At 42.7% G+C, this 13,895-nt stretch overlaps 1 protein-coding gene across 5 annotated transcripts in view; it reads left to right on the forward strand.

The window, feature by feature from the left end:
* MEIS1 (Meis homeobox 1) overlaps window positions 1-13,895 on the forward strand; it is a 111,115-nt gene that overhangs the window by 28,511 nt on the left and 68,709 nt on the right. For all 5 annotated transcript variants that reach the window (XM_042796055.1, XM_042796054.1, XM_042796056.1 and 2 more), the window contains exon 7: window positions 395-506. In XM_042796055.1, the coding sequence (XP_042651989.1) occupies window positions 395-506 (112 nt within the window). The remainder of the gene's footprint in view (window positions 1-394; window positions 507-13,895) is intronic.

The raw sequence follows: 13,895 nt of genomic DNA on the forward strand, positions 1-13,895 counted from the left end.
CTCTCGACCACCACTCTCATTTTGCCTTTGCGGAGTTAGTAGGCTGTTACGCCAGAGGGGTTTGTGGATGCTAAAAATATCGTTGGAGCCCAGCGCCAGCGATTCGCTCTCTGGCTTTCCTCCTGCTCCCCCTGCCTCGCTGGGAATGTTTCTGTTTTCTATGGTAATAAACCTTGGGATTATTTAGATGGTAAACATATTCCAGAGGATATTAGTTTTGCTGGGGAGCGGCGATCCAGCTATCCGGAAAGAAGGAATAATTTGGGGGGGGGGGGCTGTAGTTGCCAGCCTTTTCCTGCGGGTCTGGGCATGGGTGCTGCTCTCCCGGGAGCACGCAAACCGGGAACTTCTTCCCCACCTCACGTTCTAACTTTTTATCTTTTTGGCCCCCCAGCCCTCCTGGAACAGAGACCACGATGACACGGCGTCGACGCGCTCTGGGGGAACCCCCGGGCCCTCCAGCGGGGGACACACATCGCACAGCGGGGACAACAGCAGTGAGCAAGGTAGGAACGGAGCCCTCACACTTTCTTAGCTGGCGAGCGGTCACCGTTGTGCTCAGGGACTGGTTGCTCTCTTTCCGATGTCGAAATGTGCTCAGGTGCTAAGGGGGTTTGTGCTGAGAAAGGTCTATCTTCCTTTTTTTTGACACTTTTTTTTTTTTTTTTCCATCTCCTCCTAGTAAAATGACTGGCATCTTTATTTCTTCGACCCTGCCAGCAGGCACATGTTAGAGCAACATATGTACCAAATTTGCAGTATGCTTAATAAAAATAAGCAGTGAGAAGGGTTGTGGGTTTTTTTTTTTTTGTTTGTTTGTTTCATTCAAATGGGTTAAAAGATGAAATGTTCAAAAACAAATGTAATTAAGATTACAGAAATGCATGCTAATATTTCAAAGATGCCATCAGAACTTCACTGCATATGAAGAAGAGATGTTAGCTGGCCCGTTTTACAAAGTCCTGAGCAGTGCTTTTATTTACTTTTTTTTAACTAAATTCCAATTTACTTGAATGCAAAAATGTTTTGTTTGAGTGCCAAGCCAAACAGAGTAACTGATTTAGCAGCACGAGTATGAAACGAGCTTCATGCAATTGAAGTGGGACCTACTACAAATAATTAGCACTGTCTCAGAAGCTCCAAGGTCTAAAAAGCTGAAATTCTGGGTTTTTCTGCGAAGCTGTTTAAATGCTTCATACTTCTTCTGAAGAGACCAACTGCAGTGGATTTAGTGTTAATTTAATGCAATTAAAATTTAAAAAGGATCCTTAATCTGAATATAAAAGAGAGTGCTTTATTGAAGCTGACTCTGAACTCACAATAGGTATATACTTTTAAATCTGGTTTTATGATCATGTTTCATTCAAGTGCTGTTAGACAACAAAGGAGTTGTGTTTCCAAAAAAAGGTTGAACAGTACTGATTAGCATTGCAAAGTCTGCATTTAACAAGATTAGTTTTTAAACTAAACCAGTATATTTTAATTTTTTATACGCATGGACCTAACATACATGGTAAATAACATCTCTTTATAGAATTTTAAGTATTTGAGACACTTTATTGTTTAAAGAAAAGTTGCTGACTTCAACGCAAGTATAGCCTAGTAAAAATGGGGCCTGGAATAGTAAACTGTTGCAGAGCTGAGGCAGAAACCGGTAACCTTCTGACCTCTGACTTTTACTGGAAAATGATATGCAACATAAATTCAGGGGGCCTTTTCTCTTTCAAGTATGTATACATATATATTCTAGTGGTGCTGTTCACAATGCTATAGTTGAAGTGGTGTCAACATGTTCATTAGAGCCCTTTGCTTTCGGAGCAAACTTTGAATCCATGGGTTTTTAAGAGTGAAAAAGCTGATACAAAAATAGGCTTTGAACTAAACCATGGTGTTTGGAGAGGTTTTTTTGTACTCTGATAGGGCTGTTCTTTTATTAGGCGGATGTGCGCGTGTTTATGTGTATATATGCGTGGACAAAACATCTGCGGGGAGGCTTGCCAGCGTGCTCCTAAACCTCTTGGGCCTTTTGGGATTTGAGCTACTCAGTTCCTGGTGTACTTTTTAAGATTTTCAGGCTTCGTTGTCTCCTCAGTGTGGCATTTTATTAGTCTGGAGTGCCAGTCGTATTTGATGTTTTATCAATCATTGCCATCCTGGTCAGCTTCTAGTAAGGTGCATGCTATAACCTTGGCCAGGAAGGGTTTTCTAAAGTGACTTTAGAGCGTGAGTCCTATTAAATATCCACAGAAAGACTTGTCAGCAAATGCTTTAGCCGGTTCTGAAACTTCTGCCCAAATGGCAGAGTGAGGTTCATTGAGGCTGGAATTGCTGTCAGTGCTTGATAGATACGTTTAGTGAAGAAGGCTTGTTGCATTAAAACTTTAGGAAAGAGTGAAAAGAAGTGGGAATTTGCTAACTGGAGCTCTCAGGTCAAGTTTGGGAAAGGAGTTTTGAAAAGGAGACACTGTCTAGGGGGTCTCTGTTAGTGAGTCTTGCCATCTATGGAAATGTCCTTTTTTTAGAGGAACGGGGATGCGGGAAGGGTAGAGGTGGTCTTGCCGAGCCTTGCTTTATGTCTTGATTGCTTGAAGCCCTCTGAAGGTTGAGTTTATGGGGGAATCTCATTTGTTTAATTACACCCATGCCTGCACATACCCCTTGTGTAAAAAAAAGTGTGTTTTTAGCCTTCCTGCATGGGGAAGAAGTCAAAAAATACGATCCTGAATGACCAAAAGGGAAGTGAAGAAAAAGATAGCAAATATCCTGCCTTTCCCCAGCTACACTGAAGTTCAAAATGCCGTGATTTGGAGGCTTTTCTGCTGTGGCCTGATGGGAGGAGTGGCAATACTGTGGTCAAGCTCATGGGTTCACCTCTGCTGGATGCTTTTCCGGGCAGCAGAAGCAGCTGTCCTGGCAGTGCCGCAGCAGCTGGGTGCTGCGGGGGGGTTGGCAGCGAAAGGCTGGGGACCTGCACGTTCGTGCTTGTGAGCACAGGAGTTAACTCAAGACGCATGTGTTGCGTGACATATATTCAGTATATTATCGGCTTCCCTATTTTTAGGAATTTGTAAAAGTTCCTTTTGGTTCCATCTGTCAAGAGCGCGTTTGACATTTTAAAAAAAACCCCAAATCTAATCACCAGAAATATAGCCCTCTAAAACTGTCTATTTTTAGGTTGTTCCCACAACCTACTGCCCCTGTTGGGGTAGGTAAAACCACCTTCTGGGACGGGTTTCCAGCCTGGCTGAAGGTATCACAAGGATGTGAGCGTGAGCTTTGCATTTTCAGAGGCACACAGACCAGAGAGCTTAAGCCCCTTAGCAAGACTTTTCTCCCTTAGCCCTTAAACCAGACTATGTTAAGGTCTGATTCTGGACTTTTTGGAAATTTTGCTTCTTTACCTGATTTCATAACTGCTTTTAATCCTCACAACGTGCGTTTTTAACCTATCTATGTCCCTGTGCATAACACACATCAAATGATTACCTTTGGAAACAGGAGAGATGCTCTTTCCTGTAAACATTTTAAAGTCTTTTTTAACATGTAAATGTACTTACTTAGTAAATAGTAATGTTAATGACTGCCAGCTGCTTTGATCTGTTATAGAAATCCATATTTAACTGCTAGGAAGCTGTTCTGAGGTCTCGTGCCGCGGAACAGCAGCGTATGTTATTGCATAGAGCGTTGACACAACCTTTTATAAAGGCCCGGTATTGTGTCATCATAGAGGATAGTTATAGTACAGGAATGCAGACTAATATTATGAAAAAGTTTCGTGGGCTCTTTTCCTTTTGCTCTGGACTTACCGTGAAGGGTCTTTGGAGGTCTGTCTCCAAATGTTGCAGAGATCTGAATTTACAGAGTGGATAAATAACTTGCTAAATTATATTAAAAAAAAAAAAAAAAAAAAAAAAGAAAAGAAAAGCAAGTTCTTGGGTACAGGCGGGTGATGCTGAGCTCACAGCAACACTATTTTATCTTATTGTATATTCGAACTTTAAAAGGTTCCTGTTTGGGGTATTAACGGATCTATTTTGTTTGGTTTTCAAATGGTCAGGCCAGGAGGATGTTGAAGAAAGCCCCGGTACAGTCACTTTTAATCCAAAGTGGGGCTCTGATTCCCATGTTTATCTCTCCTATATGGCTTAAAAGAAGAAAAATCCATCAGTGTCTCCTATTTGTGCATATTGGGTTTTTTCGCATTTTTTTTGTGCAAGCCCCAGCCTGAGTTCAAAACATTTTTTTAACCTCCAAATAATTGTTGCTCTTTCAAGCCTGGAATAGAAAGTGGCGATACTTCTTTATAAAAACGTATCAATGGCTGCAATGGGTTTTTTTCAGGCTTTTGTAGGAGTTCAGGCAACCTATAGGCAAAAAGGCAATCGCGTTTATTATTGCCGGGAATCTCAAGGCAGTTGTTTGGAGGCTGCGAAGGCAGGCGGCAGAGCCGGGCGGAGGGGGAGAGAAGGGCCACATTATGTTCCAGATGACTGAGCAAGGATTTATATACCAGCTCGCCTTTTTTTTTTTTTTCTTTTTTTTTTTTTTTTTTTTTTTTTTTAACATGGGAGAAGAAAAGTAATAAGAGCGGGGAGGCAAGGCATTTGAAGCGGTCAGATGGCCGATGACTAATGGGATAGGTGGGCAGGAGCCCGCGGATTGGGTGTCTTAATGAGCACATTTCGCACCGAGTTTGGGCTGCAGTTCCCCTTCACCTTTGCCCTTTATTGACCGAACTGACACTTCATTTTTCACATACTTCCAATTATGGCTGAGCTTAAGTGCTGCCCTGCCTCCTTTCTTTCTTGCCTATGGACGGCTTGAGAGTGGCTGCGGCCACAGAAGATATTTTAATTTGAAAAACTACCATAGCAAGGCAGGTTTAGGGTGTAACCTGAAACTGCTGTCACTTTGCCGTTTCTCCGATGAAAACAAAAGTTTTAATGTTTCTTGTTTAGAGCTTCCCCACCCTCCGGCCTTCTCTGTGGTGAGGCGGGGGATTGCTTTGGGAGCGGTTGGTTTGGTGGGGTGTGTGTGTGTGTGTGTGTGTGTGTGTGTGTGTGTTTTCCTTGAGTTAAATCCTTTTCGGCAGTACAGGTGCTGTGGGTGGGAGTCACCCAAGTAAAGAGGTAAACCCCCCCAAAAAGTGATGCAATGCTTAAATGAGGGCTCCTTGTTCCCTCTCAACGCGGCGTCTTCTCAAGAGGCTTCTTGTGATGTGATGCCGTGCGATGTACTTTGCCCGATGCTCTCCTTATGGAAAAGCAAAGCATAATTGTGCCTGCACATCTGAAGCTTTAGACCAGTGTGGATTTGTTGTTTTGGTAATATTTAAGTAATGAATGTGGATTCGAGCACGGCCTGGCCGTGAGGCTTTGAGCAGTGGCTGGAGATGATGCTGGAAGAGGGAGATATAATGAAGGATGGACAAATCTCCAGTCTGCAGCTAACCCCTTTGCTATACGGGGAGCACTGTGATATATGTCCCACAGCTCAAGCCTGTGGTGCATTTCCACGTCGGCTTTTACACGCAGAATCCTTCCAGGGCGGAAACGTCTGTTTGCTTTTGCAGGGCTTTGGGGGTTTCAGAGCATGCGGTTTTCCTACCGAATGTGAATTCTGTCGGAAATAGTCGGAATAAGTTGCACTTGCATAGGGTGGGTGGGTTTAAGAACAAAATAGCTGCTGTTAGACCTTAACTTCCCACCAGCGCCGCTGGATTTTGCAGCGTGGCTTTCGCTGCCGGCTCTGCCATGTGAAGTTTGGGCGAGTAATGAGTGGGCACATCACCTGTGCGCCGATGGTGATTGCACTGCATTTACATACATGGAGAGTATATTGACAATTACTTATATCCAAACACAGGCCCCTAAACCACAGAAGTATTTATCTCAAAAAAAAAAAAAAAATGTATGAAGTATTACCTACTTTATTATGTAGCCCTCTGGCATAGTAATGGCATGGCATATTTTTACTATAATATGGTAATAAAAGAATATGTAAAAGGCAGACAAAGGTTCTGTCTTTTCACTAAGGTGACCCCTGTTACCAAGTAACTGCTTTACTTATGAGCTTATTAAAAACTCAGAAAAAAATGAGCTTTTCATACTTCACAGGCATTGATGTGAAAATGAGCTGTCCTGTGAGTAGTTTTCTTGATCATTTTTAGAACAATTGATTAGCCAAAGAGCCGCTGTCATTAGTTGACATTGACTGATAGCAATTTGTCACAAGCTCCGAAGGTCAGCCAGGCAGTGGAAGCTTCGGCTTGTCTTTGATTGACCTTTTTTGATGCCATTATCATGCGATCGGTTAGACTGGATGTGACCCTCGATTGGAAAAGACAGGGCATTAGTCAACAGGGGCTGCTCCCAGTATTTTTTCTGGCGCTTTATGTATTGTGAATCCAGAATTAAGTGTAATAGGCTTGTTTGGAAATGAAGTGGTATCAGTTTTCTTGCGGAGGCTCTGCCATCCCCTTTTCTTTTCTTGCTTTTCCATCAAGTGGGCAGTGCTCGGTTTGCTTTAAATCAGCGTGAGCACCTGTGCCCTCTTCCTTTGACGTGAGATACAAGATTTAAAACAACCCCATATTTATTTGAAACTCTTCGTGTAGGTGCATATTCCTCAGCAGCACTAGCATTAATTATTTTTTATCTCCCCAGAATCATGTTTTATTTTTTAACAGTGATTGAGTAGTTGAGGATTATGCTCATAACAACACTATGTCAATTTATCATTCTGCTCTAAAGCCGGAGGGCGTGAAACTGTTTTTTTCCTCCTTCTGGTTTGGGTGGTTTGGTTTTTTTTTTTTTTTTTTTTTGGTCTCATCAGCCTGATTCAGCTGTTAAAGTTAGATTTCAGCAGCGCTAAGCCTCCGTGCCTCAGCTAGGCAGGGTTACACTTCCAGTATGGTGCATGAGAGAGAGTCCTCACTTAGAAGCGGGTGTGTGTCGTGATTCGAGCATCAATCTATTCCCGGTGTCAGGATTTATTTTAATCGTTTGCATTAGCTCCAAACGTCTGTTATTAACAGGCATTTTTCTTTTCACTTTGGCAAAGCTAACTTAAATACTTATAAATGTTGCTTGTTTTGCCTAAATTGTGGGTAACATAGTCGTAAATGAATTCTTTTCCTTGTAAACACCCTTTATTCCTCCCCTTTGCCTTTCAGGGGAAACCTGAATTTCTCTGTCTAAGTACCAGCTTGTTTTTCAGGTCAGCCCCCAGAGATAATAAGCAGTTGAAAACCAGCACAACCATTTCAGCACGGTTTAATGTGACTTTCAGTCTTTGCTTAGGAAAAGCTTCCAGGCAGGTGGGGAGCAGAGAAGCAATCCCGTCAGGAGGCAGATCCTTAAGGCTGAAGCTAGTGCCATCGTTGGCAGAGCTAAAGGAGGGAAAAAGGCTTTGGGAACTGTTTACCTTTAAAGTGGCTGTGGAAATGCAAATATTTCTGACTTCTTGGCCCATCTGCAATCAAGCAGCAAAATTCATGTGCTGGAGTCGTGTTTTTTTGGGGTTTGTTTTTTTTTTTTGGCAAGTTTTTCTAAACTTAGCAATGTCTAGCCCATTAAACGTCTATGTGGCTGTGCACAAGTCTCTGTGTACATAGATGTGTATGTAAGAACATGGCCCTGACCCTGAACTGAGCATTCAGTCAGCAGTACAGGGCTTTTGCAGGCCCCAAAGTGTGTCTGAATGGCACCAGCTATGTTACTGAGGACAAGATCTCGAGTATGCCGAGCAGGGAACAGGGGTGGAAAATACCACATTGCTAAATTACATCTTGGGCTGTTACATAAAACTCAGGTATAAGACTAAAGGGCATCTTGCTTTCCACCTTGGATGAGGCAGAGAGAGGTTTGGCTGCAAGTAGTTGTCGAAATAGGTTTGATGTTTTTGGTGTCCAAGATACCCCCTTTTCGCAGTACCCGAGTCTTGTGTTTTGAAGATCATTGATATGATTTGTTTTAGAAAAATTGTTGCTTTGTTCTGGTGTGTTTTTTTTTTTTTTTAAATCCTGCACATCCTGGGCATGCTCCTTTAGGTTGCGGTGGCTCATTGAAGCCAATGAGCTTCCTATATGGCCCATATGCTTTCCATCTTGAAGGCAGCAGCCCTATCCCCATTTGCCTCTCCAGGTCTTGGTGGCTTCAGCTGAGTCTTCCGCTGTCTGATGCAGGCAGAGCATGGCTTTCAGGTGTGAATCACTGACCTCTTTAAATTGGAGGTCAAAAAAGCAAAGCTGTGTTCTTGAAATGGCCTCCACTTTTGAGAAAAATTTTATCACAGTGGGTATAAACCCGTAAACATACAGTATTCCTGGATTAGTGATGCAACAGCATGTGCCATCAGGTTGCTTAGCGTAAACTATTTTCCTACTTCTCACGTGAAATGCTGGGAGGGGAAGAAAAAAAGATGACTAAGGTCGGAAGAGAAGTCTTTAAGATAATGAGTTGTGTACAGAGAAAGTGAGTGCTTGTCCCATAATGCAGGAACTAAGGGTGGGTGTTCATGGCACAGGAGGTTTCCAGAGCATTAGCAGGTTTAAAACAAAACAGGTTTATGTGTTGGGTTAAATTTATTGCTACAGTGTGCTGTGGAGGTCAGCAAGGGACAAAAAGAGATTAGACCAATTCGTGGAAAAATAGGTCCTTCTGTAGCTATTAAAAACCCTGGTCCAGATGCAGCCACTGGCTCAGGAAACTGCCCAAGTGCTGATTGTCAGAGCCGTGGCACAGCCGCTTCTGCGTACTCCCCCTTTCTATCCGGTTTTCCTAAACACCCATTATTGCTCCTGGGAGAGACCAATATGAGATTGAGCTACTTGGACTGATCTCCTCTAGTTTTTATGTCAAAATAATTTTTAAAAATTCAGTTCAGGAAATAAGACAGTGGAATTTTTTTTCTATCTTTTTTTTTTTTTTTGACAGCTCTTGCTAATGCCAGCATGCTTTTGTTGGGAAGAAAGTAGACATAGTTTGTACTTTCTTGCCCTTATTACCCCCGTGGTGGGAATGGTTTGACGCTATTCATTCAAATTTGACAGGTGATTGCTTCTGTAAATGAATGCACTCAAATCATAATTGTTGCAACAGAATTGTTTGATTACCTGGCGGTAGCCTCTTTCTCTCTGATAGCTTTTGGATCACCTGTTTGCTGAGAGCATTTGACAGTCCTCATGTTTATTACCCAATTGAATGTCAGTAGCAATTGCAGCTAAAGATAAACGAAAATGCAAGTACTTGTTGACCTTGACTTTTTTTCCACAAGATATTGGACTTGATGGCTCTATTGCTGTTGAACTGATAAGAGTTATAAACAGTAGTTGAAGGAAAATGTTTTATTCCCAGAGGAAAATACCATGCTGCTGTGGGAAATGGCATCTGACTAGCACTCTTTGCCAAATTTGCTTGGTTCACCTTCATTTAGGCTGTGGGAAAATAAAATACTAATTTCCCCTTTTATGACTTTAATATCTCTGCAAACATGAATTCCTGTGCTCTTTGTAAAGTTTTGTTGGCAGACTGCGCCAATAACATACGGCGAGCGCGAGACCTCGCCGTGTTTTATGACGTGCTATAATGAGGATTCTCAATTCTTCCTCGTTTTCGGGCTGATTTGATAATTACAGGGAGGGAGCAGAGCTTTCTTCTCCTATTCCATGGGAAACTTAATATGTCTATAATCAGCAAAGACTGGGAAATGTGTGGCTGCGGGTGCGTGTTGCCGGAGCGAGGCCATGCTGCTGGGAGAGTGGCCTGGGAATGAAGATAAAGTTATTGCAGGGATGGGGGGGATGATGCTTTCGTAGGTTACATTTGTATCCACCTTTTGGGGCAGGGTGCCAGATGGGTTTCCTTGCAATTTTTTGGAAGGAGGGGGCCAGTTTGGTGTTGCCCATCCCAGCTACCTTTGGGGGATGGGAGGGATGAGCCTCCTGCCCCAGCAGATCTTGCTGCTGTAACCCCCGTTTCATTTCTGATTAGAAATGAAGAAGAATTTTTTTTTTTTTCCCTGTAATCCTGCTCCAATATAAAACCTGAAAGGAAGACTTCAGTGGAAACAGGAACAGGCAATAGGCTTTGAGATCATGTGGGATGAAAGTCGTTGTATAGATATAACGCATAAAGAGCAGAAAAGGCAGTGGAATTATATTGTTTAAAGCATAAGTCCTTCTTGTCTTGGCAACTGCTCTGATAAACTGTGTACAGTATTGTAGGAGCTTGTTAAAGCACCGAAGTGCAGGATTAAGCTGTGCTGTAACAGTTAGCAGAGTCAGATTAGTAATCGTATTGAACTGTATTTTCTTTTTTAGGTAAGATTAAGATGGCATTACATTATATGCTTGTGGATGAGGGGGCATTCTTCAAGGGTTTAATTAATAGGATCAACGCTGTAAGATGCTGACATCATTTTTTCTAAGCACACTGATGCATATGGGCTTTTGTTTTTTATTTTTAAATTCATGAATGAGATGGGGACCTTTTCTGGGTGACTGGTGCAGCCCCTGCAGCTTTTGGCAGCAGTGGAGCCACCTGCCACCGTATAATTCATCGGGGACCACGTCTTGCTGGCCTGGTCACCCACCAGTCAGTGCCATGTGAAGTACCAGAGGGAGAGGCCCGATGTCTCTTCTCCCCAAGCTGGTATGGGATCGCAGGGCTGGGACTAAGCAAATGCCTGATGGTGCTCTGGCAGGTCTCTGAATGAGAGTGTCATTGGTAAAAGCTTCTACCTCTCTGGCTTGTCTTTTTAGCCATGATGCGATGCCTCTTCCATGTAGCCTTTGCATCTTGGGTTTGACAGGCTTCAACTTTTGCTGGTAGGGCTTGGGAGGTGGGAAAGGACACGGGAGAGCCCGGCCCGGCCCGTGGCATGCCGTGGGATCAGTGTCACATCAGGGCAAGCGTTATCTCCCCACGGCCCTCTGCCACCCTCCGGCACTCTGTGGCTTGAGAATTTTCTCATTGCCAGGTGGTGTCTCTGGAGTCTAGTAGCCATGGATTATATTTATATATCTATATCTATATTTATATTTATTTATATATTTAATTTTTTATTTTCTTCCTCATGATTGTTGAAAATCTCACACAGAGTTTGCAGGTAGTTTTTTTGTAGTTGCTCTGTGCAGAAATATAATGTAGAAGTGTTAGAAAGAAGAAACATCAAATAAGTAAATAAAAATATACTGAGGGCATCCTCTTCAACTGCTTGTCCCTTAGTCCTTTGTTTTTCTGTGGCTGATCCTGTGCCACAGGAGAGCGATGGCTCTTGCAGTCCCGATACCGTGTGCCATCTCAGGGCTGCAAATTCATTTTATGCAGAAGGGCAGGAGAAGGCCTACTAGGAGGCACCAGTTATGTCCTCAGAAGAGAGGTAAATGTGGTGGATTTAACCTAACTGATTCTTCCCCCAGCTCTCTGAATAGCAGCCAGTGTCACATGGATGCATGCTAAAAATATTCTGGAGTCTGTAGCGTCCCGATGGACTTGGGAAGAAGGCATATCTTAGCTCTGTCTGGTCAGCAAGTGAAGGTCACAGAAGCAAGGCTTGTTGGGTGGAGAACCTTTTGTTGCTCTTAGTGCCCTGCCAAGAGGATCTCCTCCCTTCCCAGCACAGCCCTGAGGGAGAGACCCCACTGTGGTGCTCCTGCCTGGGGCCCTGCCTTATAGCACATGCACTTCTGCATCGACTGCCTTCATAAAGCAGGGGCAAGAGATAATGGGGTCACTATTAACTGGACTGCTCGAAGTAAAGTGTCATCATTTAAAATTGTGTTTGAGTTTCATTCTGGGCGCTGTAGCGTCAGAGCGTAGCAGCCTCTTACTGAAGAGTAGCAGATAAGATGCAGGCAAATTGCAGAGAGTGGAAAAGAGGCAATAAAGCGGGATTGAAACATTATGTTCGTGCCTCCTCCCTTCCCCACTTAGTAAAGCATCTCCTGTCCCTGGCTCTGGCAGTGAGGATGCCCTCGGAGAGGCTTTGGTGCAGGATTCTGCCCGTTTTCTTTTTTCTGCATCTGCCTGGGGTAACCCATGCAAATTCAGCATGAGACTGGCTGTGTAAAAGCAAGAATTAATTCAGTATAACTATCAGACAGTCTTGGTGCTCTGTTGTAGTTTTGTGATGGGCTGTAGGTAAAGCAGGGGGCTGTTTTGTCAGTTGGTGAGCAGACTGAACCACAAATTCTTTGAATGTCAGTGTATAAATATTTATAGTTTGCATGTGTTTGTGTTCATATACATGCTTGGATGTGACTACCTCCCACTATTACACATTTTTATTCTGTGAACCTGGTGAGAAAGGTGGTAAAACAACCACCCTTGTGAAGTACAGTGTTGTTTCAGGACCTTTAATATTTCCTTTGGAAAGAGCATTGTGCTAAATTCCTTGGTGTTACAGCTACAAGAAACAAATTATCAAGCGGTGCTAATGCTAGTGTCTCACCACATATGTAATCCAGCTAAAAAACCCCTGAGTTGGCTGTAATTTACCAGGTTGAACAGCAGACTGGTGAGTGGAGAGGGCTAGTGTAGCCACATCACCAGGAAGTGTAAAATTGGTGACGGGTTTTTTTTTTTTAATCCAAATAAATTGGTGACTTGGTTGAATTGAAGCCCAATAAAGTAACCAGCTAACAGTCTGCAGGAATGAAGGCTGCAGCAGGAGGAGCATGTTAGTCATAACATGGGTGTATCAACTCTTCACCACGATTAATTATATCTTATCACTGAAAAGAAGGGTATGCACAATTATGCAATTTTGCAGCATGGCTTTCCATATATAATGTTTTAATATAAATTAGAATTGCCTCATAGAGATGAATGTCAATTCAATGTGTTACTAATACACACATTTTATTTACTGTTGCAGTTGGTGTAGGTGAAACAACAATCTTAAACTTAAAAGTGCCTCTTGTTGATAAATGCCAACTTGATACTAAACATATTAATACTCAGTTAAAATTAGCAATCAATTTACTTGAATATTGGAGGTTAGCCAGCGATGGATCTGAAGTTGTATTAGGTATATCGTACTGGTCTGAATACATCATATACTGTTGCAAAAGCATTGTGCTAATTTTAGCTTACAAAGAGGATGAAGATAAACTGCCTGCTGCTAGTTTGCCATATGTTATCCTGGTGATAATATTCAAGTAGAAAATATTCTGCAGAGAGTCTTATTGTTTCAGTAAAAGAAAAGTAGAAAAGAGTTAAGCAAATTTCCGTTCCGTGAATGTATACAAAATAATGAAATAAAACAAATCTCAAATGCTGGTAGATGAGATCTGTGAAATTTGTTTTGGTTTTATCGGTTTTCATGGGAGTCAACAATTTGTTTTAGTATATATTTGATCCAATTGTATCCATTTCTTGCATGTAAATCTTAAAATCAATCTAAATAAAAATCGATCTTTGTTCTGGTAGGCAAAAAATATAGTTGGAGTTGCTCCTAACTAGTTAAGCCTCCCATCCTTCAGATTTAGGAGAGGAATAACGTCTCTGCTGAGCTGATTTTTCAGGAACTTCTCATTTTGCTTTGTTTATTTAAAAACACAAAACATGTTCTAGTCTCCATACAGGGAGGATTTTGCTTCTCTAGCATCACTGAGAAGCATTTGCCTTCTCCATGTGCACCCACGGCCAGGAGAAGCGTGCATGGGGAGGGGGTGCTCCAGACCCCCCGGGTTTGGAGAGCTGCGGGGAAGCTTTGCATTAGCAAGTGGTGAAAAGCTTGACCTTCGGGTGACCTGGGTCAAGCAAACCCCCTGCTGAAGTGTCCCATTTGGACATGGATACCTGTGGGGTGAGGTAGGAGATAAAGGAAGGGGAAGAAGATAAAGTAATCCCATTGACCTGGGAACTTCTCAGATATTACAAGCGAGGGAA

The sequence above is a fragment of the Tyto alba genome, unplaced genomic scaffold, assembly GCF_018691265.1.
Source record: "Tyto alba isolate M040663 unplaced genomic scaffold, T.alba_DEE_v4.0 Super-Scaffold_22, whole genome shotgun sequence".
Lineage (NCBI taxonomy): Eukaryota > Metazoa > Chordata > Aves > Strigiformes > Tytonidae > Tyto > Tyto alba.